Genomic DNA, 25,502 nt, shown 5'->3' with positions numbered 1-25,502 from the left:
AGTCCAATCTTTATGCTCCCTAGCAAATTGAAACCGTTTTTGCCGGTTAGCCTCACTGACAAGTGGTTTTCTTAAGGCTACACAGCTGTTTAGTCCCAATCCCTTGAGTTCCCTTCACATTGTGCATGCTGAAATGCTCTTACTTTCACTATTAAACATATCCCTGAGTTCTGCTGTTGTTTTTCTACGATTTGATTTCACCACACGTTTAAGTGATCGCTGATCACGATCATTCAAGATTTTTTTTCCTTCCTCAAAGATGATGATTCCCCACTGTCCTTCCACTTTTTAATAATACATTGGGCTGTTCTTAGCCCAATTTTAGTAGTTTCAGCAATCTCCTTAGATGTTTTCTCTGCTTGCTGCATGCCAATAATTTGACCTTTCAAAAACAGATTAACTTCTTTTCCATGACAACATGCCCCTTGACATGGTTGTTTAACAAATGAGAAACTACTCACTGCATCACTTAGGGTTAAATAACTTGTTGCCAGCTGAAACATAATCACCCATGCTGTAATTATCCAATGGGAGGCTCTTACCTATTTGCTTAGTTATATCCAGGCGGTGACCTTTTTTTTGTCCAGGCAGTGTATTATATAATATTTAAATTATTCTTGGACACAGCATGGCTGCAATAAAACTGGGCTCCATACCCATGTGATATTGAATTTTAACAACACAACATTTAAACTTATGGCATTTAGCTAACACTTTTATCCAAAGCAACTTATAATTAAGTACAACTTGAGCGTTAAGGGCCTTGCTCAGCAGCCCAACAGTAACAACTTGGCAGTGGGGCAGCTGGAACCAGCAACCTTCTGTTTACAAGTCAAGTACCTTAAGCACTGAGCTACCACTGCCCTACACAACTGCAACCCTGTTCAGTACCTTCAACATCTCTGCTCAACTCTAAACCTGCTGTCCTGTCACTGCATCGCTTTTTAACTACCATGGCGACTTCATCCACAGAAATGGAATTTGAGTCACTGTAGGTTTCAGGCACTGCCTCTTGTAAGAACATGTTCACTGGGCTGTTCCCTCCACTGCCCAACAATATCCCCACTAGAGGTCAGCACTTCCCCTGCTCTGCTCGTCACATATTCTAGTTCTGAGGAGAAATTGCATTAAATGAATCCCATCTGACCCTTTGTTACCTCTCAGTTGAATTGATATCTCTTTATTCAACCTTTTTTTTCTTTTACTACAATACTTACCTGTCACATTGTCAGAATGTCTATAGTCTGTTTCTGTCTCTTTTTCATTGAAAAATTTGTTGCAGAAAAAATCAGTGTACACGACACACCCTTTCATGCCATCCTCCACATTGAAAGGGCTGGCACGGTTGGGATGTTGCAGACTCGTAGTGGTGAAGGCCATTTTGAGCTCCTTGAAGGAGCTCATGGCGCATCATGGAAGCAGAGCCAGTTGGTCACCAACTCAACTTTAGTTGCCTACATCTGCACAATGGATATGTAAATGAGGTAGCCAAAGTAGCTAAACTCGTGCAGATGGAACTCATCAAGGGAATGTCATTGTCAAGGGAAACATCATTGGGAATGTCAGGATGTCATCGTCAAGGGAAACGATGACAGATCTGCCCGGATAGTCCTGGAAGACCTCTTTCATAAACGCTGGAAAGATGGAAAGTGCTCTAGCTAGTTTATATGGGATACCTGATTCACGGTTGTTATATAATTCTTTGCTGCTTATGTGCTGCCAGTAATGCAGAGTGTAACTACAGCATTGGATAAAAGGAGCTCTTAGCAGTAAAACTAGCTCAGGAGGAGTGGAGACACTGGTTTAAGGGAGCTAACCATCCTTTCCTCGTCGTCACTGACCATAAAAACTTGCATACATGCGCATGTCTAAATTCTCGTCAAACCCTCTGGTCTATTTTTTTCTCACTGTTAGATTTTTACATTACTTACCGTCCAGGCTCTCGCAATACTAAGGCGCACGCCCTATCACGTATGCTCCTGGGGGAAACAGAGGACCCTAACGCCATTCTTCCTACACAAATTAAAGTCGCATCAATAAATTGGGAGATTGACAAGGAGATTGAGGAGTTACTGACAGACACAGAGATTACCGCAGAATGTCCAGAGGGTAAACTCTTTGTACCTGTTAACTTACTGTCACACGACCAACCCCAGCCCATGACAACTCCTGTATTCCCTAAACCTCATCAGATCCTCATCACCGGTTTACTAGTTTCACCTGTATCACATCTTTGTTATGTTATTTAGTCTTTCCTGTTCTGTTCTTTGATTGCAAAGTATTATCACTTTTCTTTTGCGAACGCTGAGCACGTCCCACTGTGCATGTCCGATATATTTCTGGCTAATACCCTTGCCTGTTTTTGTTTTCATTTATTGCTCATTTTGCTACAAATAAAACCTGGTTATCTACAAGTGTCTGGTCTGGTCTCAGATCTTGAGCCAGATAACACTTTGGTTGGTAGAACATGTTTCTCCCCTGCATGCAAAAATAACAATTAGAGTATTTGTTCCTTGTTTCAGAAGGATACTGTTTCTATATAAAGAATTATATATAACACATTCTTAATATAGAACAAAATGAGGGAAATATTGTTTAAAACTAATATTATCCTAGCAACAATTTCTTGACTAAACTGAAGAGGTATGCTCCCGAAATGCTCCTTTAGTGATACTAACCCTGAAACATCACTACATCTGGCAATGTGAGCATGTGAAACTGTTTTGGAAGAGCTTGGCAAGATTTATTGTCAAACATACTGACTCTGACTTCACTTTGTGACTAGAATATGTTTTATTTGCTTTTACTGATACTTGTGGAAAAAAGGTAAGACAATATTATATTATTAATCTGATCCTTTTTAAGCTAAATTTCATATCCACAAGTGTAATAATTTTTATACTGAAGCTAAAATGAATAATTGCACCATTATTTGCTCTACTGGCTGTTAAAATGGTTTATATAGTCTGTAATTCTTTGAAAGTCTTTAATTGCAAGTGTAATAATACAATTTGTCTTTTTTTCTCCCGTTTGATGTGATAGACATTTACTTATCAACCCCCTACCCTGTACTGTTCTACATTCTCTTGCTTCAATAATTGCACACACAAATAAATAAATATACAAAATGAAAAATAAATAAATAAATGTTGCCTGACTTAATGTCAAACTTTTGGAATTCTCTATAATGATGAACACCTGCCCAGACTGAAACAGTTCTGTAGGACAAATAGCACCACATGAACACAAACATCATGAAAGGAAAAAATAAATGACTGTATAAGCTTAAACTAACTAAGTGTATTTTTAACCTCTCACATAAACTCATATTGTAACAGTGTCCTGCAGTCAACACCCAGTTCTTATGTCCCAACACAGACGTAACGGTCTGAGAATGTGAAAAGACGGAGTCGCATGCAGTAAGGCAAATGCAGCTTTATTAGAGAATGGGAATACCACAGATGTGATCCAAAGTACACAAGCCAGGGTCAAAAATTCAAAAAGCAATCAAGGAAGCAAACCAAAACAGACAGGAATCAGGCTAAGAGGGCTATCCAATGAAACAGGCAGTGATCCAATAAGCCAGAATCAACAAACACAATGTTTCTGAGCTGGATATCATAACACAGGTAAACAAGACTTTGCAAAGACTGAACACAAACATGGGGTATAAATACAGAGACTAATGGGGACTAACACGATTCAGGTGAGTACAATAACAGGTAGGTTAAGGGAACTAACTAGGGGGCAGAATCAAAACAAGGAAGCAGGAGGAAACAAAACCAGGAAGTAAATAAACCGAGACATTGCCATGGGAACCGCAATGCCAGGGAGGGGCAAACGAGTCACTGGCCGGCTGCAGGATGTCTTGGGCATCACAGGAGGCCCACACAAAGGAGATCCTCGAGGTGCGGCCAATGGAACAGGCCTGGTACGAGGCATGGGGACAGGCTGAGAGGCATCCACTATGTCAAGAACAGGAACAGGCTGAGAGGCGTCCTTCATGCCAGGAACAGGAACTGGAATACACTGGGTGGATTCCTTCCACGGTGGTGGGTCCAGGAGGTCCGAAGGTTGTCCGGCAAGTTGCACGGCAAAGTCCAGAGGAACAGCTGTGGCAGGCGATGGGTCTAGGGGCACTGTTTCTCTTAGCAGTGGGTCCAGGGGTGTGGCTGCTGTTGCTAGTGTGTCCTGCGACACTGCACAAGCAGCTTGTGTGTCCCCGAGTGCATTGAGGTCCAAAAACTGACTGTTGTGTTCCCTGCCAGCATCCTGAGATGAAAACTGAGATAATGAAGCCCGTGTGCTGTTCCTCAAGCCCCTAGTTCTCACCACGTGTTCCATGGGGCAGGCCTGCTGGGCCTTAAGGTGCTGACGCAGGTACATAGAGCCCCTCCAAATAAAAACATGGAAAGAGGTCAAGGTAGGGCTGAGGGGCAGTATCAGGCTGGGACTCCCTTAAAGAGACAAGAAACCTCCAACTGAGGAACAGACTCAGTCTGGCTCTTAGATTTTTCTTCTTTTGTTTTTGAAAAAACATTTCACCACTTTTTTCCAGCTGGTGAAATGTTTCACCCATCAGGGACAGCAGGCCGCCTGGAGACTAGAAATTGTCCACTGCGGTCCAGACTCTCTGCTAGCCGATGTCTCACCTCAGCATCCCATTAGGAAGCTTGAGGAAGTCAGTTGCTTCCCTAATAATGTCCTCTAGATCTCCAAGCTGTTCACTCATGATATAATTGCTGACTCCAAGTTATGAGAATTCTTCTGTAATGGTCTGAGCATGTGCAGAGATGGAGTCGCATGCTTAACTCTGCTTCTTTGCCCATTTCCAATTTTTTTCTTATATAAGAGTCATTTTGCAAGCTACAGTGTTTGAGAGCATTATTTATTGATAAGTCAGAAGAGCTACGAAGTCAAAACTGGTCATTTTTAATATTAGTGCTACAGATACAGGAACAAGAAAATGACTGTATGTCCGTTCATTGTCCATGCATCTACTGCTAATGCTAAAGCTAGCACTGCTGCTCAGAGCCTACAGTACAGTATCATTTCAACAGCCAAACAAATTTGAACCACTGTAAAGTCTAATTAATGCAGAAGTTTAATGATAAAGTGCCAACAATAATGGCTGACCACACAACAGTAAAGTGGCTTATTGTGCACGTCGACCAGCATGATACAAGAAAGCAGGAGTCTGAGTAACTAACAAGGGACTTTAATAACCTCTTCAACACAACTAGAAAGTTTGATGTTCAAACATTTATCAGTATTCCTCTGCATGCATGGAAAACAAACACTTGGCTACACAAAAGCTGCATGTCCAACAACCTGAAGTTTATTGACAATTTCAATGTGTTTTGGAGGGTAAAAAAGAGAAAAGAGGATTTTTTAGGTGAGATGCACTGCCCACAAACAAGAGATGTGTCTCAACTTCATTTTAAATTTTAATTTTTTATATCTGAAGCACTTTGAATTGCTACTGTGTAAGAATGTGTGTGAAAGGGGCGATACAAATCAACCTGCATGGCTTTCTCCCTGTTTTGACACTTTTTTCCCCCCCCAGTTACTTCGGGAAAGAAGTCACACTTTCTGTTTCTATCTCTCTCTCTTTCTTGCTCTCTCTCCCCTACCTTCTGCTTCTGCACTTGGGTTCACCTCTTATTGCCTATTATTAAATTATTCTATATTATTATTGCGTATAATAACCATTTGCCAAATTATTATCACTTTGAGTAAATAAATTTATGTAGTGAGCATCAGAGATCTCTCCTAGTATCTTTTATTCGCTGAAGTAATTCAGAAAGTAATACTTTATGATGTGCTGATACTGGCCTATACGCATGCCAACATGTGAATAAGGGGAATACTGAAGACGTTGTGTCTATTTCAAGCACTGATAGAAACATTATAAAAACTCCCATACAAAAACCTTTTTTTGTTTTGGATTTTTTAAGTGATTTTTTTTAATGAGAGCATGTTATGAGTAAAATTATTGTGATGATTTATTGTGGTGACTTATTGCGTGTAACGTTGTCGCTGGCCCGAGTGCCGGTGGGCGTGGAGCAGGACACACAGACTCCCTCGAAGTGAAACATTTAACATAAAACATATAGAACAGTGGCTGGCACACACAACACTAACGACATACATGACTTATACATTTAACTAAACACAGACTACAATCAAATCTCACAAATGACTATACACGCACTAACATACATCAGTGAACAAACAATGACCAACGGTGAGGTTTTTTGTTTTGGATTTTTAAAGTGATTTTTTACAATGACAGCATGTTATGAGTAAAATTATGGTGGTGATTTATTGTGGCGACTTATTGTTGTGAGTACTGGTCAACTGACAAAAACAATTAATCATAAAAGCATCTTGGGCAGAAGAAGAATATTTCAATGTTCACTGGTTAGACATCTCGCTAACGTGTAATCTTTGATCTTTATTTACCTTTACTATTACTATCTTAAAAAGTAACAATAGTAATAATTTTATATTAGAAATCAGTCATGAAATCAAAAATGAAGGTCAAACAGATGCACATAATGGAATGCTGTTTGTATTTATTAATTGTAACACAAGTAGAGTGACAGATCAGCTGTAGTACATAGTCTGTAACTTCATATGTGACTCTACTGTTACAGCTTCATATAGGACTCATATGGGACCTGCTGTCTCAGTGATTAGTCATGGTATCATTTATCCAATTCCTGATAGGAGAAGCACACACACTTGTGAATCTGGCATTACTAGTACATTGAATCCAGCGACTATTGAGAACTCCATAGATCACACCCGTTCTCTCAAACCTCTTCTTCAGCCAGCCTCCACCGGAGTCCCCCTGTTTGAGAGATGGAGGGAGTGCTTTCTCTTTTCCATTGTTGTTTCCATAGATATAAAGCACCTCATAGACCTGGCTTGTAACTCATTCACTCATGTTTAACATAATTCACCACAAAGGGGCACTGCTAGCACTGAAATAACTTGAAATAAATTGTAAGAGGCACTATTACTTATTTTATTTTATATTTTACATTATATTTAAGATATTTAAGGAAATAATATATGTCATCATAATGGTAGGTGTCCTACTGGGCAGACGTAGACAGGTGAGTTAAGACCTTCACCACAGAAATAGTTGGTTATGGGTGTAGGACAGTCTGTGACTTGCAGATCAAGACACTGCAGAGGTTGGTTCAGGTCGGTAGGTCCTAAAACATGAAGAAGAAATGATAATAAGGGTGTGACATTATTGTAAGTGCTTATTCAGCATTCTGGTGTAGTTTAGCTACAGCTCAGAGTGCAGTACAAGCAGACCTAAAACAAACACAAACAAAAAGTGAGAAATACAGAAGGAATAAACACATATGAAGGAGCCTGATGCAGGAGTGCACAGAGTTGAACATTTTCAGCTTTAAAAAAGTAAAAAGGCCACTGAATGTGATATTCTGCTATTTTAAAAATTGCATCTAAACTGAATCTACTTTGACAGTATGGCTGTGACAAGAACAAGCACACTATACACCCAAAGCATAAAAATGTTCAGTCACATATTTAAATTAGTCAAATATTTAAATGTAAAGTATTGTAGAATGCTCTTTTACACAGGATAAAAGAGAAAATAATAAACTAACAAACAAAACTACAAAGATAAAGATTTATGTACATTTAAATAATAGCCTTTACTTCTATGAGCAGTTTGTTCAGAAGTATTTTTACCAGTTTGGTTAACAGTAGATCCATGACCAGCGATCTGCAGCTGCTCTCCATTAACAGGAGTCTGACAGGAGGAGTCAGGAAGCTTAGCAGGAGTGATTCCACTTACAGGTCGAGGAAGTTTGAGCAGCATGATGTCACCTGTTCTCTCAGTTACATCAAATATATGGATGTCACCTGCCTGAATGTTAAACTTTTGGTATGCTCTCTTTGGATGAACACCTGCCCAGACTTCAACACTTCTGCAGAACATATACATGTACAAACATACATACACACAAACACGCACACACACACACACACACACACGCACATTCAAATACACACACATTATTCAGATGAAAATGAAAATGATAAAATAACACACAAGTATTTTAATCAACCTCTACATACCCGATCACTGACTTATAGCAGTGACCTGCAGTCAACACCCACTTCTTGTCGATCAGAGTCCCGCCACAGAAACTTTTTTCTGAATGTGTCACTTGCAAAACCCACACTTGATGGAGGCGTTCATTGTTGCCACAAGGTTTTCCACCAATCAGTCGATGTTTAACCACAGCAGATTCAACTCCTGAATGATTATTATTACTGCTATTATTAATAATATTATTACTACATGTTGATCTACATTCTCAGAAATCAACATTACACAGCTACAGTCACAACACTGATACAATCACAAAACTGAAATTATTTTTTAATGTAAGCAATTTGTTTATATGGCTTTATTTTCCCTTCTAAGTCCAGGGTTTGTGTATGAAGTTTTACCTGCTGTCAAAAGCAAGAGTTGCAGGAACTTCAGCATTGCCATTATGTCCTCCTCAGTCTTCAGCTCAGCAAAATATGAAGTGTGTTAGTCACACTTTTAAACTGATTGTAACCCACACAATCACACACCCCCTGCCACAAACTTACCAATCACAGGACACCTTCTCAGCCCTTTTTCCTTCTAAGTGCTTGAAGCTGAGCACCTAACCATATATAAATGCAGTCTGTTTTTTTATATTGAGAAAATAATTATCAATTTACTTACACTATCTTGAGGCATCAATCTAAAAAAAACACTTACTACACTGAAAAGAACTTGTGCAGCACATTGTTTTGCTATTTTGTTAATAAACATGAGTCCAACCTGTTCATCAGAAAAGCTTAAAAAACCACAGTGGTTTGCAAATGTATTTTTGGAAAGTAAGATTTTGCTGAACAAAGCCGAGGTACATCATAAAGTTCTCAGTGATGCATTCTAGACTGGTGACCACAGCCCAGGTACATCGTGAAGTTCTCAGTGATGCATTCTATCTACCATAGATACTTGCTGGACAGCCCCACCACAGATTTAGGTAGGGATGGTAGGGAAATTAATCTTCTAACTTCCACATAAACAGAAAGATCCCTATCAATATCTTAAGCCTGTGATCGAGGCTACAACATAGAAATTTGTTTCTGAGTTCTGCAAAGCCTCTGCAGACTGTTTTCAATGTACTGATTGGGACATGTTTAAAACTGCAGCCACTGGAGACTTTCTAACTGATGTAAATGAACTGATGTAAACACCTCTCACTGGATTTATCAAGAAGTCTGTAGATGATGTGACTCAATAAAAGCAAATCTGCACTTTCAAACCACAAAACATGGCGGAAGAATTCTGCCGTAGGCGCAAGAAGCAGCCTTCAAATCAGCCAACAGCAAGCAGCCAGTCACAAGCAGAAAGCTGCCATCCACAATACAAAGAACAAACCTTCTTCAGCACTAACTCGGATAGCCAACGCATGTGGCAAAGGATCTAAGCAATCACAGATTTCCAGAGCAATGTGAGTAACTCGGCGACCACCGACGTCTCCCTCCCTACTGCTATGTATCATTTCTATGCTTGTATTGAGAACACGTCTCAGACTCAGGTAACCACCACTGCCCTGCACCCAAACTTATGAGAAATGAGGTAAGAAGAGCACTGGTGAGAGTCTCTACTCGGAAAGCAGCGTGCCCGGATTGTATCCCAGGTGAGGTCCCCTGGAACAGTCCACAGTTCTTTCCTGCTTTAAAACCACAGCATCATTCCAGGCCGTAAGAAATCCATCACATCAAGATGTGATTCTTTTCTGGTTGGTACAGTCTTTCCCTTGTCTTGTTATATATGTTTAATTCTTGGGTTACACAATTATTTTCTTTTTGGTCAGCACACTAGCTACACATAAATTATTGTAGTCAGAATGTGTCTCTGTTGCCTCATTGAAAGGTCTTTGAAAAAATCCCAATCAATGCAAAAGAAACACCCTTTCAGTGCTGTCATCCTTAAACAGTCAAAATCTCAACTACTGGCTCGCACCTTTTAAAGACAGAATTGAATTTGCATATTGAATAAATATTGTGGCCTGTTCTGTATGACATGAACAGTTTCAAATATATGCTCTGTCCTGATTTTGTCCTTCATGCTGTGGAAGAAAGTTTGCATGTGTGGTTGAAAAACCTTGCTAGTCACTGAGGTCTAGTCAGCAGCATCAAACAAGTTACAAAGATCGTTATCAGTAAGTGGTATATTTATCAGACAGTGGTGCCTTGTGTCCTATCAAGTTGTTTTTTTTAAACAAAAACAACAGAATTATCAATTACTATACTAAAAAATTATATATATATATATATATATATAGCCCCACAAGCGCAATAGTGCAATAGACAATAACAGATTAAGTGCTATTGAGGTGGTAGATAATTTTTCATTTAAATTACTCCTTTATACTGATATTTAACAAGTTAACAATATTCATAAGAACATAGGCAAACATCAACGTCATTATTATTTTATACACCTCCTAAACAGTGGTGCCCTTACTCTACTATAAACACCTAAACAGCGGTGTCATTAGCAGGTACCATGAATGCCATTCAATGTCATACTGTGACATATTAATGAAGTGAAAAGCTTTAGCTTTAAAGGTGCGGGGTTATAAAAGACACTAACACTATAACAGCTTTTAGATAGTAGTAGACAAGTTATGTTTGTGCCTGCTTGATTATTCTCACTCATCTGGTCAGTTTCATCTTGGTGTTTTACCACATGACCATATGTAGCATTTACCATATCATGTATAGCATTTGTCTTAAAGTCTTTAGATGATTTAGAAGACTCTGGTCTCCATCATAATGAAAAACCACAAAGTGACTGGCCTCTTTTAATTAGACCAATAAAAGATCACAGGCTCATAGCATGTAGCTCATATATATATACACATTGCACATTTTGAAAACAAGCTGAAGAGGAACTTATCGTAATACATCTTAGCCTCTGATCTGTGTCTCCATACTGCCTGTGTCAAACCGTAACCATGAGCTGTGAGTGTGTGAAACCAGACTTGCTGTTAATAAATTCAGAAACAGGAAGTGTTTTTATATGACATAGAAAGTTAAGATTTACATGAGGTGCATTCTTTTTTTACTTAAGATTTTAAGATAATTTTCGATATAAACTGTGATCAATTATGACAAGACAAAAGACATTTATTGGCAGAAGATGGTGCCTTGTGTCTTTTCAAGTTGTTTTGTTTAAGCAACTTTACATTTACAGGTATCAATTACTATATCGAACAATAAAAATTAAACATCAATAAACGGTAAATAACACTAATAATATCCTTCCTGAATACAGCCTTCTGTCTTGGTCTCAGATGATCCATGTTCAGGTTTTGCAAAGCCTGTAAAGAATGACAAGGTTTAAATAGTCACGTTTGTTCCTCCCGACCCACCTGTTTCTTCCACACGGACTCCAACTCCCATGATCCTCTGAACAGTTTAATCAGACGCAATTGTAACGTTGAGCGGTAAGGAGGCGGACGCGTCTGCGGAGAAGAGCGAGATTTATTATGTGTAAATCCAAATTCAGAGTTGTTATAGCAGTCCAGGGACATTGAGATTACGGGGATACATGATGAACCAAAGATAAAAGTACACGAACGCAGACAGGGGAAGCAGGCTACAACCGAAACTAGGAAATAACAAACGGAGGTAAGGAAAAACAAATGGTTAAGATAGCACGGGCTAACAAACGCAGGCTTCGAAAAACAGACGGGCTTCCTGACACATTCAAACATACAAACACATAAACGCAACCATTCAAATAATGAACAGCCGAAAACACAGGGAATCAGACAGGGTTTAAAAACATGAACCTAACAAGGTAGAAACGAGCGACAGTTGTGAGCAATCAAACGAGGGGCCGAGAAAACGAAACTAAAACTAATGGAACTAAAATACACAAGACAGGGAAAACATGGAAGCTGGGAGGGACTAACCGTGACAGCAATTCCGCCACAAACATCACACCTGTTTCTCATTAACACATCAGTCCTTGCATCTTTAAGTTTAGATTTTCTGTTTTGTATATTGCAAATTCTCTGTGTATCTACATACATGTCTTCTTTGCCTAGCCATGCCTGGATTTGTTTGCCCTGTTTATGTGATTATGTTACTGAATCTCTGCCTGGATTATGACTGTTTCTAGATGTCTGACTGTATTTGTTTGCCAACCTTATTAAATGAGTTGTTATTCACCAAACCTACTTTCTGCTCTGCTTCTGCATGTAACAAAAGTCACCTAAAGTGGTAGTGTAATTCAGTAATTAAGGTAGTTGACTTGTAATTGGATGGTTACTAGTTCAAGTCAAGCCACTGTTGGGCCCCTGAGCAAGACCCTTAACCCTCAGTTGCTCAAGTTGTACTCAGTCGTAATTGTAAGTCATTTTGGATAAAAGCGTCAGCTAAATGCCATAAATGTAATGTAAGCTATAACTTCAAAAACTTTAGAATAAGCAAATGAACTTACAAGCAATCAAGTCTGAGTGGGAGAATTCCTCCATTCTGAAATTTAACTAATCTAGTGACAGAATACTTTGTATTTCTAAATGTAATAAGATTCATCATACAAATCTGGCCATACATATGCAGAACACTGTTTTATGAAACAGCTAAACATGGGTGTATCGTAACAATAATGTTACCTAATATCCATGACTGCAATCTTCAGTCTGGATGTAAGAAATGTGCTGTTGCTTGTAGTGGAGCGCTGCTCAGCACGTACCACCAATACAACATACACTGCATCTCTTTTCTACCAATACAACACACACTGACTCTATTTTCCACTAATACAACACACACTGCCTCTATTTTCCAGCAGTACAATCACAAGGTCAGTTTGAAAGGGCTGCAAGATTTCCTGAATGGTTTGAATTTGCATATTGAATAAATATTAGAGCCTGTTCTGAATGACATAGAAAGTTTCAAATGCATTCTGTCTTTCTGATCTTATCCTTCATGCTACAGAACAAAGTTTGCTTGTGTGTTTTGAGTCAGGAAGGTCTAGTCATCGGCAACTAACAAGTTACAAAGATGTTTATCAGTCAGTGGTGCGTTGATCGGATTCAAGATTAAATAGCTTTATTTGTCACGTGCATTTGTAGCTGGAACAAAAAAAAAGAATTGTAAGGCAGCTGCTCTGAAGACTGTGTGAGAGGTGAAGATATTTTTAAGTAGGCGTAAACGTAAAGCAAATAAATATAGGAACAGAATAAAAAGGTAAAAATATATATATGCATGATTTAGGCAAACCACATCTAAAGGGGGGATTGTAAACTGTTGTAAAAAGCACTATAAATACATTTGACTGGAAGTATAGGCCACGTGGGAATATTAAATAAGGGATGATACAAATAGTGCAAATAAACACGGGAAGTTAAAGTGGCCACGTGTACCATGTAACTGTCCAGTTCAAGTAACTCAGTCGTGCTGTTCGAGTGCAAGTATGGAGATGTGCTGAATGTGTGTATGTGCAGGTGTAGGTGTGAGTATCTGTATGCCTTGCAGTGGGGTCCTGTTCGAGTGCATGTGTGAAGTTGTGGTGAGTGCAGATTTCACCTTTGTAACATACAAAGGATTCGGCCATTTGTCTCGCAGGAAGCTGCCCAGGTGCTTGTGCAGTCTCTTGTGATCTCAAAGCTACACTGCTGCAACTCGCTACTTACTGGTCTTCCTCTAAGAGCCATCAAACTTGTCCAGAAAGCAGCAGCATGACTGGTCTTCAATCTTCCGAAGTTCACACGTTACTCCACTGCTGCGCTCCCTTCATTGGCTTCCAGTAGCTGCATACATCAGATTTAAAACCTTGATGCTTGCCTACAAAACCAAAAATGGACCAGCCCCTTCATACATGAGGTCAGTGGTCAAAGCCCGATCCGTACCTCGAGTACTTCAAACCTCAAGTACGGCTCGGCTTGAAATACTTGCTTCAGGTCTCATGGACAACAAGCATCGAGACTGTTTTCTGTCCTGGCTCCAAGATGGTGGAATGAACTCCCACTTGCTGTCCAGACAGCAGAGTCCCTGCAGTCTTCAAACGCAGACTGAAGATCCATCTATTCGTGGAATATTTAAAGGACAACTGACCTTGCTCCCATTTTGACTGACTAAATTAGTACTTATTGTAGGGTATTGTTTATTATATTGTTTAACAAACTCTAGCACTTATTGTTTATGGCACTTATCATTGTTTAAGACCTTATGTATTTTGTATTTTGTACTTCTAGGTATCAGCATTGATCTCTGTATTTCTACAGTATTCTAGTTCATTGGTATGTTGGTCTCTAACCGACTGTACTGTAATAGGATATATTCTATATGAGTAAATAACAAAGCACTTTTGTAAGTCGCTCTGGATAAGATGCTGTAAATGTAATGTAAATTAGTGTATCTGTTTGTGTGTGTGTGTTGTGTGCCTCACAGAATTTATGTTGTGAGCTGTTTATTTTTCATAGTGTCTGGGGGTAAAAGCTCTAAGGACTGTAAACTCTCCGTCCTGGCACTGATGGAGTGGAGACGTTTCCCGGCGGGTAACCACTTGATCACATTGTGATCTGTGTAATTAAAGTCGTTGATGATCCGATTTCCTGATGGCCTTGCGCTGCCTGGAATAGATGTCCTTTAGTCCGGGCAGTGTTGTTCTGCTGATGTGCTCAGCACTTTGGATCTCTCTGTGGAGGATCTTCTTGTCCTGAAAACTGATGTTGCCATACCACACAGTGATAGTCCCAGAAAGAACTGACCCTACTATTGCAGTGAAGAAGGCTTTCCGCAGTGGTTTAGAGATCTTGAATTTCCTCAGCTGCTTGATGTGATAAGTGCTGCCTTGCCCCCTTTACCAGGGTGGAGATGTGTTTGGTCCTCAGAGATATGGGCTCCGAGGGAACCTGTAGTTGCTCACTCTCAACCTGGGTTCTGTTGCTCCTTAGTGGTGCATATTGGCAATCATTTTCTCCATCCTGAAGTCCACAATCATTTCCTTGGTCTTGAAAACATTCAGGACCAGGTTGTTAACATCACACCATGATGACACAAAGCTCCACGTCATCCAAGCAGGCAGTCTCATGATTGTTTGAGATCAGGGATTCATATCCCTGATTCAGTGTGTCATCTGTGAATTTCACAATAGTGTTACAGCTATGAGTGGCTGTGCAGTCATGAGTTGAGTATAGTAGAGGACTTAGGACGCAGCCTTGGGGGGCACCAGTGTTGAATGGCTGCATATGAGGCTTCCAATTTCACTACATGGGGTCAGTCAGATAGGAAGCTCTGGACCCAGGAACACACTCTCCATGTGGCTTCATGCTTTTGTTTTTGTTCTGTCAGCATGTCACCATGTGCCTTGTGTTTATACTCCTTTAACCACATGTTGCCTTTAGATATTTATTGTTAGGTTTATGTACAGGTACAGGTTCCATGCTTGCAGGTGCTTGGGTATGTTGTTTTATGTATGGTCTAAGGAAATGACACAAAGAGGTAAATTACAAGCAGGACCCATAAAATCTTGAGAAATATATGTAAAGGTTAATTATACCCTCAATAATAATAACAAATAATAATAACTACATGCCGTGATAGTCCGTTTACAGTGATGTACAGCAGGCATGATGAACTACCAGCTGACTAAATCCCAACAATCTGCACATAATGAAAATACAAACATGAGACAACATATGAACCCAAATATACAAAAGGCATTAGATTTGAGCAATGGCTGATAATTGCAATGGCAGGTGAAACATTAATGCACACATTAACAAACACACATACGTTTGTACTCATAAATACTGATTCAATATTTTAGATTCTGTGACATAAACAACAGGGAGGATAGAAATGACAATTACTCAGAACATGGCAAATTTCTCAAACTAGTGGCGAGGTCAAGCTCCCTGCGCTTTAAATCCAAATTTTATGTTATTTCTCTACTCACCGCAAACTAACACTCCCTAAGCAAAGACAGTGGGGTTTTAAAATCGATTTATGACAAAATGGTAGAGTAGAATCTGGTCATAATTGCACTGCTGATAGCCAAGGGCTCCTACTCTTTTGTGGTAGTGGAATTGTTTCGGCATTATGGGAACATTTTTGAGAAATAGTTATCCATACTGTCTCAAACCTCTATTAGGTTTTTGAAAAAAATGGTAGAGTAGAATCTGCCCAAATTTGTAGTGGTGATAAGCAAAGGCTTCTACTTTTTTATATTATGGGATAATTCAGAGAAACTAGTAACCATACATCTTCTGAATTAAATGGGCATTTAAACCACATAACAATACAAGCACTTCATTATAGATTTATTAAAAACTGGTGCAGTAGAATATTTTCAGGCTTGGTCTGATGAGAGCTAAGGACACCCACTCAATTGGCAGTGAGGTTCTTCAGCCCTGGAGTTCCCCCTGCCCAACACTTTTGCAACAGAAGTTTATTACAGCGCTTGACTGCCAGATAAAACCCCCTGTTTGTTCTGGAAGTCAAGCTCTGTAATAAACTTCTGAGAAACTTTATGTAATGTAATGCTTAACATTATCCTTAATGTAATGATGCAAATAAACTTGTTCAGTTAAGTAAACTGTAATTTGTACTTAGAATGTGGTAAAAGTGTGTGTCGACACCAAAGCTCTTCAAAAAAAAAAGTCACTGTTTTATATTTTAATAACAAGTGAGGCTTTTTGGTTTCGTAGCTGACCATGACCTATTTTTGTTTTTTAACAGCTCTACATGAAATATGATGTGTGAGAGCTTATGTTCATGGTTTCCATTTTACTGTGCAATACACTGCAGATTGTATCAGCTCCCTCAGGTGGGACTATATAACACTAGATGGAACAAACTGTGACTTTCAGTGTTGTTTGTTTAAAATAAATGACAGGAAATTGAACCATAAAGTCTTTGTACTGTTACAACCGTAACTGACTTTTTTATATTATATTCCATCTCACTGAATTTTCCAACAAAGACGTTGTTAAGAGAAAGTTTTTTTTTATTTACTTTTTTCATTGTTTAAAGCACAGAAGGCAAATCTGTCTCATGTCTAAATTTTGTAACCCTTCCTCAGTTGAGACATTCTGTTTCTAGGAAGGCCACACCAACCACAAACTAACAGTTTCTTCCACAACATTTATTGATTACAGGAATGGAATCCATGACCTGTCAGTTTAAAATGTTTCACAGTCATGCAGTGCAGTTCATAGGAGTATTTGCTTAATATCAATTTCAGAGGATTGAACCAGAAATCAAGAAACCTGTTCTTCAATTGGGTCTTGGGTGGTACAGATGTCTAGTTCTTGCAGTAGGTGAGCTGTTATCACCTTCCTTTTTGCATTGCTGCAGTGGTTGGACTGTGAACGTTTCTGGTTTTCACACTGCAGCAATAGTTCTGGTCTTCACACATCGCATTCACACGACTCCCTCTGTACCTGATGCAGGCAGTTTAGAGATGCCACTTAGAGGCAAACTGGTATTGCCCTGTAAGCCTTCTTCAGCTGTCCCTTAAAGGCTAGGAAACAGCTAAAAGTAAAGCTGACATTAAACAATCAGGAAACAGTTTTAGTTATAAATAAAATTCTGATGGTTATACATGTTAGATGGTTCATCTCAAGCATTTTGAAGCAAAAGAGACAGAGGGTGTTGTGTGATTGGTGGGTTTGTGGTGGTGGAGATGGTGTGGAGTAAATTAGTTCAAAATTTAAACTGAAACAACCGATATTTTCGCTCATAGGAACACATCATGGCAATGCTACAGTTCCTGCAACTCTTGTTCCTAGTAGCAGGTAGAACATTCATCAAACCTGAGCTTAAAATGGAAACCTTTGCAGCCATCAACTGTTTACATTGCAGACTTTCTGTGCTGAGATGTTGCGTTTGTTGTGTTGTGCACTGTGTTAAGGTCTATGAATGTAGGTCACCTTACAATATGAAAGTTATATAAACCCAAGATCTGTTCCACAGTAAGGACTGAAGCTCACCTGCAAGGAGAGATGCTTTACTGATAGTTTGGTGACTATCTAGACAGATCTGACATTTACTTTATGTTTTACGTATAGTCTGTTAACATTTTAAATCACCAGTGGGATGAAAAAATCCAACACGCAGTCTTTTGCCTTTAAGGGGTGCTTGTCATAGAAATAGTGACTCTCCCAGGATTTAAACAAAGGTGATCTCACCCACCTCTTACATGATTGCGATGTGGTTTGAAATGACAATCCCTGATTATATGACTTGCTGATCCACAATACAGACACACCTTCCTGGAACCGACACCTCCGTTCTTCCTCAGATAAACGGGATGAATCGCAATGCATGTACTCCACTCTGGGTTCTTGTCTGAATCCATATCTCAGACTAGGGTGGGGGTAGGTGGGGCGAGAATTACCGGTTATTTGTGGTCTCCGTTCCTGAAGATAATTATCCAGGCGGCTGGCAAGAGCCTTAAGTTGATCTAACTTGAGCTCATCAGCCCGGCACACCAGCTCGTGCAATACATCAGAATTCAGGCCATGTTGAAATTGTACAATCAGTGCGGCCTCATGGAGGTGGTCAAAAACTGCTCTAGACAGAACAATAAATTCCTTATACGTGGAGTGTTTTATACCATCCCAAACGGCGGTAGCTCAATCTAGTGCTTTATCTGAAAGACGTGAAGTAAGGAATGTAATTTTCTCTTGGCTAGAGCAGCGGGGAGTACTATTGAAGTATATGGAATGTTGTAATATAAAACCTCAACACTCCTCGTGGGATCCGTCGTATTTCTCGATCGTGTCTATAGATCGCGTGAATCCCTCTAGCACCTGCTGGTGCTGATTGAGTAGTTGGCTTTGGCTGGTAAGGGTTTCCTTAATAGCTTCTGAATCTGCTGTCTGCGTGGAGGCGAAGTATTCTGTGACGGGTCGGGCAAAAACAGACGGTTGCGGATATAAGACAGCAGGTTGGTTTAATCGTTGTACAGGGGTTGTGCAATAATCCTATGTGATGACAAAAGGGTAAGATAAAAGGGACAATTCAAATCGTATAGAGTTTTTACCAGTCCAAGTCAGAAACCAGAAGATCAGTGACAATGTAACCAGGCAGACAATCCAAAAGGGGCAAAATACAACAAAAAGACAACCCAAATACACAAAAAGACAACCCAAATACACAAAAAGACAACCCAAATACACAAAAAGACAACCCAAAATAATGCTCGGTTTGCTTCTAGAGACTATTGGCAATACTAAGCAAAGACTTATAGTTAGAAACAGTCTTATATAATACAGATGAGTTCAGTATTATGGTGACACTGATCTGATTGGACGCCTCTGATTGCTTGAGTCGTTGACTGGCTATTGTAGTCTGTCCGGGGATTTGGCATTATGACAATTATTATTATTATTATAGATGATAAAAAGCAGTTTGACAAATTTTTGTCATTTTGAGTAAATGTTCTGAACATTAGTTGTGAGTGTCTTTTATTCACTGCAGAAATTCAGAATATAATATTTAATCATTTGCTGATACCAACCAATAGTTTAAAAACTTTTAGTACTTTTTTCAACAAGAGCATGTTATGAGTAACATTATTGAAGTGATTTGTAAATACTAGTAGTACTGTACTAGTCAGAAACTTAATATTAAATTCATCTTGGGGAGGAGAAAAATATATTTCAATAATCACTGGCTAGACATCTCACTAATTCCACTAAGCAATTTAAAATCAAAAACATTCGTTTGAATTCTTTACCTTAATTTTGTTTTATAATGATAAAGTATAAAAATAATTTTATATTAGAAATCAATCAGTCTAAAAATGAAGGTGAAACAGATGCACATAATGGAATGCTGTTTGTATTTATTAATTGTAACACAAGTACAGAGTGACAGATCAGCTGTAGTACATAGTCTGTAACTTCATATGTGACTCTACTGTTACAGCTTCATATAGGACTCATATGGGACGTGCTGTTTCAGTGATTAGTCATGATATCATTTATCCACTCCCTGATATGAGGAGCACACACACTTGTGGAATAAGCAATTGTGCTAGAAGTATTATATGAACCTCTGTGAACTCCATAGATCACACTCGTTCTCCCAAACCTCTTCTTCAGCCAGCCTCCACCGGAGTCCCCCTGTTTGAGAGATGGAGGGAGTTCTTTCTCTTTTCCCTTGTTGTTTCCATAGATATAAAGCACCTCATAGACCTGGCTTGTAACTCATTCACTCATGTTTAACATAATTCACCACAAAGGGGCACTGCTAGCACTGAAATAACTTGAAATAAATTGTAAGAGGCACTATTATTTATTTTATTTTATAATTTACATTATATTTAAGATATTTAAGGAAATAATATATGGCATCATAATGGTAGGTCTCCTACCACGCAGGAGTAGGCAGGTGGGTTATTAGGAAGAGCTTGACCACAGAAATAGTTGGTTATGGGTGTAGGACAGTCTGTGACTTGCAGATCAAGACACTGCAGAGGTTGGTTCAGGTCGGCAGGTCCTTAAACATGAAGAAGAAATTATAATAAGGGTGTGACATTATTCTAAGTGCTTATTCAGCATTCTGATGTAGTTTAGCTACAGCTCAGCGTGCAGTACAAGCAGACCTAAAACAAACACAAACACAAAGTGAGAAATACAGAAGGAATAAACACATGTGAAGGAGCCTGATGCAGGAGTGCACAGAGTTGAACATTTTCAGCTTTTGAAAAAGTGAAAAGGCCACTGAATGTGATATTCTGCTATTTTAAAAAGTGCATCTAAACTGAATCTACTTTGACAGTATGGCTGTGACAAGAACAAGCAGAACACTATACACCCAATGCATAAAAATGTTGTTACATATTTAAATTAGTCAAATATTTAAATTTAAAGTATTGTAGAACACTCTTTTACACAAGAGGAAATAATAAACTAACTGAAACAAAACTACAAAGAGAAAGGTTTATGTACATTTACATAATAGCCTTTACATCTATGAGCAGTTTGGTCAGAAGCATTTTTACCAGTTCGGTTAACAGTAGATCCGTGACCAGCGATCTGCAGCTGCTCTCCGTTAACAGGAGTCTGACAGGAGGAGTCAGGAAGCTTAGCAGGAGTGATTCCACTTACAGATCCAGGAAGTTTGAGCAGCATGATGTCACCTGTTCTCTTGGTTTTATCAAATATATGGATGTGACCTTCCTGAATGTTAAACTTTTGGTATGCTCTCTTTGGATGAACATCTTCCCAGACTTGAACACTTCTGCAGGACATATACATGCACACACACACACACACACACACACACACACACACACACACACACACACACAAACACAAACACAAACACACACGCATTATTCAGAGTAAAATGAAAATGATAAAATAACACACAAGTATTTTAATCAACCTCTACATACCCACTCAAATAGCAGTGTGCTGCAGTCAACACCCAATTCTTGTCAATCAGAGTTCCTCCACAGAAACCCCTTGATGTAAAAACCCACACCTGATGGTAGCGTTCATTGTTGCTGTCAAAAGCAAGAGTTGCAGGAACGTCAGTATTGCCATTATGTCCTCCTCAGTCTTCAGTTCAGCAGAACATCAAACGTTTAAGACTTTTAAACTCACTCTAACCCACACAATCACACGCCCCCTTCCACAGTCTCACCAATCACACGCCTCCTTCCACAGTCTCACCAATCACACGCCCCCTTCCACAGTCTCACCAATCACACGCCCCCTTCCACAGTCTCACCAATCACACAATATCTCAGCTTTTTTCCTTCTAAGTACATGAGACCAAGTACCCAATCATATCATACACACATCGTTTATTTCCACTGAGTTCAGCAAAGTCCACTGCACTTGAGCCCCCCACCATCATAAGGAGAACAAACTGATAAATGGAGAGAAATTAATTGGGTTATAAGCAAAAGAAAATGTGGGCATAATTTATCTAGAGAGACAGGTAGCTACATTCGCTAACTGTTACGACTAGCTAACTATGTGGCCTACATTATGCGCCTGTGGCAGGTTGTAAATACAGCCATTCTCTCACTTCATGTTCATGTCTGGTGCTTCATAATGTAGCAACTCATATTTAGCCACAACACACATTCTGAAGAGCAGCTGAAGAGGAGTTCATCGCAACACTGTCTGTTACTTCATAATGTAGTAGCTCATATGTAGTCACATTCTGGAGAGTTTTAACATAACAAAGGTTTGTCTTTGATCCTCATCTCTGTACTGCCAGTGTCAAATAATGACCATGAACTTCACTGTGGACGTGTGAAACCAGACCTGCTGTTGCAGCACCAAAGTAGAGAACCACTGTAGTATGCACTGTTACAACCACAAGGCCCATGTGAAAAGAAAAATAAAAGACTTCTGTTAAAATGGTTGAAAAGCATGTTGAACAGATACTAGTAGGAGCTTTCTGCAAATGGCAGAGAAAAGTATAGATATATATGACTTGCATTGTTTCTAAGATAAGAAATTAATATCATTTTAATATGACCTGCATGAGTGTGTGGTCAGTTATGACAAGACTTACAAAAGACATTTATTGGCAAGAGACAGTGGTGTCTTGTGCTTTAAACAACTTAACATTCATATTTATCAAATACTAAATAATAGAATTACTAATATACTTAACAATAACATCATTAAATAGTTAGTTAAAACACTAATAAAATCCTGGCTGAACACAGCCTTTTATCTTGGTTTCAGGTGGTATGAATTTGTATACTGAATAAACAGTTGTACAGTTCAGATTGTAGAACTACCTCAGGGGAATTATATGATTCTAGGTGGAACAAACAGTAACTTGCACTATTGCCTGTTCAAAATAAAAGAAACCTAGACATATGCATTTGGGGGGGGGGGGGGGGTTCTTTTGTACCAAACTGTGATATTCAAACTGTCATCTGAAAATGTTGCTGTGAACTGAACCATGACCCAGTCAGCAGTTCTGCAGCTGAGTAGGTCACACCCATCACAAACTGACAGTTTCTTTCACAGAATGTCTTCATTAGAGGGATAGAAGGCACTAACTGATAGTTTAAAACTTTTCACTGTCATGCATTGCAGTTCCAAGGAGTATTTGCTTCATATACATTTGAAACCACTGAAGTAGAAATCAGAAAATCTTTTGAATTTGGCCTCAAGTTGTAGAGATGTGCGGTTCTTACTATAGGCATGCCACTTTCACCTTCCTTCTTGCAGTGCCACAGCAGTGTGGTTTTCACACATCACATTCACACATGGTCCCCTCTGTGTCTGACTTAGCCAATACAGAGATGGCACTTAGAGGCAAACTGGTATTACCCTGCAAGCCTTCTTAAGCTGTCCTGTATAAAGGTTAAGAAACAACTAAGGCAAAACTGACATGAATCAATCATGAAACAGAACAAATGAAACAAATGTTACAGTTATATGTAAGTTATGTATATGTAAGTTCTCAAGCATTTAGAAGGAAACACTGAGATGGTTTTGTGTGATTGCTGGGTTTGTGGTGATGGAGGTGATGCCGTGGATAAAATTTAATACAAATATCTGACCCATCTGATATTTTCTCTCAGAGGAGTGAATTATGGTAGTGCTAAAGGTCCTGCAACTCTTGCTTCTGGTAGCAGATAAAACATCATTTTTTACTTCCACTAAAACACAGTGAATATGATCACTCAGATGGCTAAAGCATATTTTGAGATTATCCAGTTTTGTTTTAATATAGGAGAGTTTGTTACATCCTAGGAGAGATTGGAAATTGGCATAATGGCTCGTTAGTGTTTACAGTGGGAATGGAAGTGATAATTAGGACCTAAAAGTGGGTTGTAGGGCAGGAGAGTCTACAGGACGATTTCCAGCTACCAGAGCAAACATGGATGACATGACAAAGCTGACAGTACCATGTGCACAGCAGTTACGACAGAAGATACGTGATAATCTTGAGTGGGCAAGGATGAAGGTTAAATCTAGCAAGTCTTGAAGTTTATCAATCAAGTTTATCAGAAAGCAGTAAAGAGTTTAAGAACATTGCTGAGTGCAGCACATAAAGAAATCAGGTATGAAGAAATCATGCTTATTAGGTCCCAATTACAGAAGTACTGCAGCTTGAGAGGATTATGAATAAAACCGTAAGAAAGTGCTTAGGCTGGTGTGTAAGTAGTGTAGTATGCTATGGTATTTACTGGAGCTACCGCTGACAAGCTTATTTGAAGAATTTAAATGTGCTGAAGTGAGCTGTGAGATGATTTTGTTAGACTGCTACATCATTGCTTGTGTAGTTCAGAATTAGAGGCCCTAAATTAAGAGTAATTGTCAAGGAGTTATCAGGAGTAGCAGAAAGGGCTAGCCAGTGATTGTGGATAAGGAGAGCACAGACTAGTTGGGGAAACGCACCATAATTGGTGGTTTGGTGTTTTAGGTACCTGGAGGCCTGTGTAGCGAGTGTGATGGTGTGTCATGTCATTGTGTAATGTGCCAGATCCAGATGGAATGGGTGGCACTGAACATGCATTAATGGTGCCAGTGGCTTTAGTCACTGGGAGGCCAGGATGGATCTCCAGTGCTGGGGAATGCTTTGTGATATAATACATAAAATCCATGTGGAACTAGTGGAACTAAGTATGCATTAGTGGTGCCAGTGGGGCAGAGTACAGCCTTAGTCACTGGGAAGGCCAATATAGATGTTATGGGTTGGGTGTGTTAGTGCATAAAGCCCATATAGAACTGGTGACAATGAGCATGTGTTGATGGTGGCAGTGGGGCTGAGTTCAGCCTTATTCACCAGGAAGGCCAGTTTGGGTTTATGCTTAAAGAGGTGCAGCTTGGTTTAAAAGGGAGCTTGGAGGGTCTGAGATGCCAGACCTCACTGGTAGGCACAAAGGGCAGTGCCTACCTGATGACCCCTGAGAGGAGCTCGCCTTGTTGTGGTTACTGGAATGAAGAGTGGACAGGGCCCTATGTGAAGCTCTAATGGAGCTCTACTGGCGTAGGACATTTGACTTTTGTCCTGTGTAATGGTACTATTAAATCAATAAGCAGGATACCTAATCAACAGACAAAAAAATCAAACAAAAAGACCTTGATTTGCAAGAATTAAATCATCTGTGAGTCAGCAACATTTGATTGGTGGAAAATGCTGTAGAAAAAAAAGGTGCCACCAAGAGGACGACTACAGAACTACAGCTGAGGGTTTCTGTGTTGACTGCAGGGAGGTGTTACAATAAGAACACTGCTGGATATGTGAAGGTTTAGGGATCAAAAATACTTACCTTACACAATAATTTACTCTTCAAGATGTGTGTGTGTGTGTGTGTGTGTGTGTGTGTGTGTGTGTGTGTGTGTGTGTGTGTGTGTGTGTGTGTGTGTGTGTGTGAGTGTGTGTGTGTAATTGTTTGGCATTAAGTCAGATAACATCTGTATGTTAAATAGGTGACATCATGCTGATCA

General features: G+C 39.4%; 1 protein-coding gene and 1 long non-coding RNA gene across 4 annotated transcripts; both read right to left on the bottom strand.

Moving 5' to 3' along the window:
- Nucleotides 1-6,561: 6,561 nt before the first annotated feature.
- Nucleotides 6,562-11,022, bottom strand: LOC145652867 (kallikrein 1-related peptidase b27-like). 3 transcript variants are annotated; one of them, XR_014119143.1, is made up of 6 exons: nt 11,008-11,022; nt 8,503-8,705; nt 8,125-8,305; nt 7,735-7,973; nt 7,108-7,226; nt 6,562-6,856 (listed from the first exon to the last, which is right to left on the bottom strand). XR_014119143.1 is itself a non-coding variant. In XM_081704590.1 (5 exons), exons 1-5 carry the CDS (start codon nt 8,543-8,545, stop codon nt 6,819-6,821), a joined length of 585 nt encoding a protein of 194 aa, XP_081560716.1. In that variant the 5' UTR covers nt 8,546-8,627; the 3' UTR covers nt 6,562-6,818. The 3 variants fall into 3 exon arrangements, 1 of the variants encoding a protein (XP_081560716.1); XR_014119144.1 differs by lacking the exon at nt 11,008-11,022 and having other exon boundaries at nt 7,735-7,795; nt 7,913-7,973; nt 8,503-8,627; XM_081704590.1 differs by lacking the exon at nt 11,008-11,022 and having other exon boundaries at nt 7,143-7,226; nt 8,503-8,627.
- An 8,867-nt stretch (nt 11,023-19,889) lies between these two features.
- On the bottom strand, nt 19,890-21,656 carry LOC145652868 (uncharacterized). Its single transcript, XR_014119145.1, has 4 exons — nt 21,467-21,656; nt 21,071-21,309; nt 20,441-20,565; nt 19,890-20,189 (listed from the first exon to the last, which is right to left on the bottom strand). It is a non-coding gene; the product is annotated as an uncharacterized LOC145652868 (long non-coding RNA).
- Nucleotides 21,657-25,502: the final 3,846 nt, after the last annotated feature.

The sequence above is a fragment of the Electrophorus electricus genome, chromosome 21 (genome assembly GCF_041902795.1).
Source record: "Electrophorus electricus isolate QZ-2024a chromosome 21, ASM4190279v1, whole genome shotgun sequence".
In the NCBI taxonomy this organism is placed as follows: domain Eukaryota; kingdom Metazoa; phylum Chordata; class Actinopteri; order Gymnotiformes; family Gymnotidae; genus Electrophorus; species Electrophorus electricus.
Note: the sequence above shows the minus strand (reverse complement) of the source record. Positions and strands in the feature narration are given on the sequence as shown.

Coding starts and splice junctions, on each gene's coding strand:
- LOC145652867 (XM_081704590.1), bottom strand. CDS start 8,545: ATGGCAATGCTGAAGTTCCTGCAACTCTTGCTTTTGACAGCAG. Junction 7,974..8,124: donor TGCTATAAGTCAGTGATCGG/GTATGTAGAGGT, acceptor TATGTTCTGCAG/AAGTGTTGAAGTCTGGGCAG. Junction 6,857..7,142: donor CATAACCAACTATTTCTGTG/GTGAAGGTCTTA, acceptor TCTCTCAAACAG/GGGGACTCCGGTGGAGGCTG.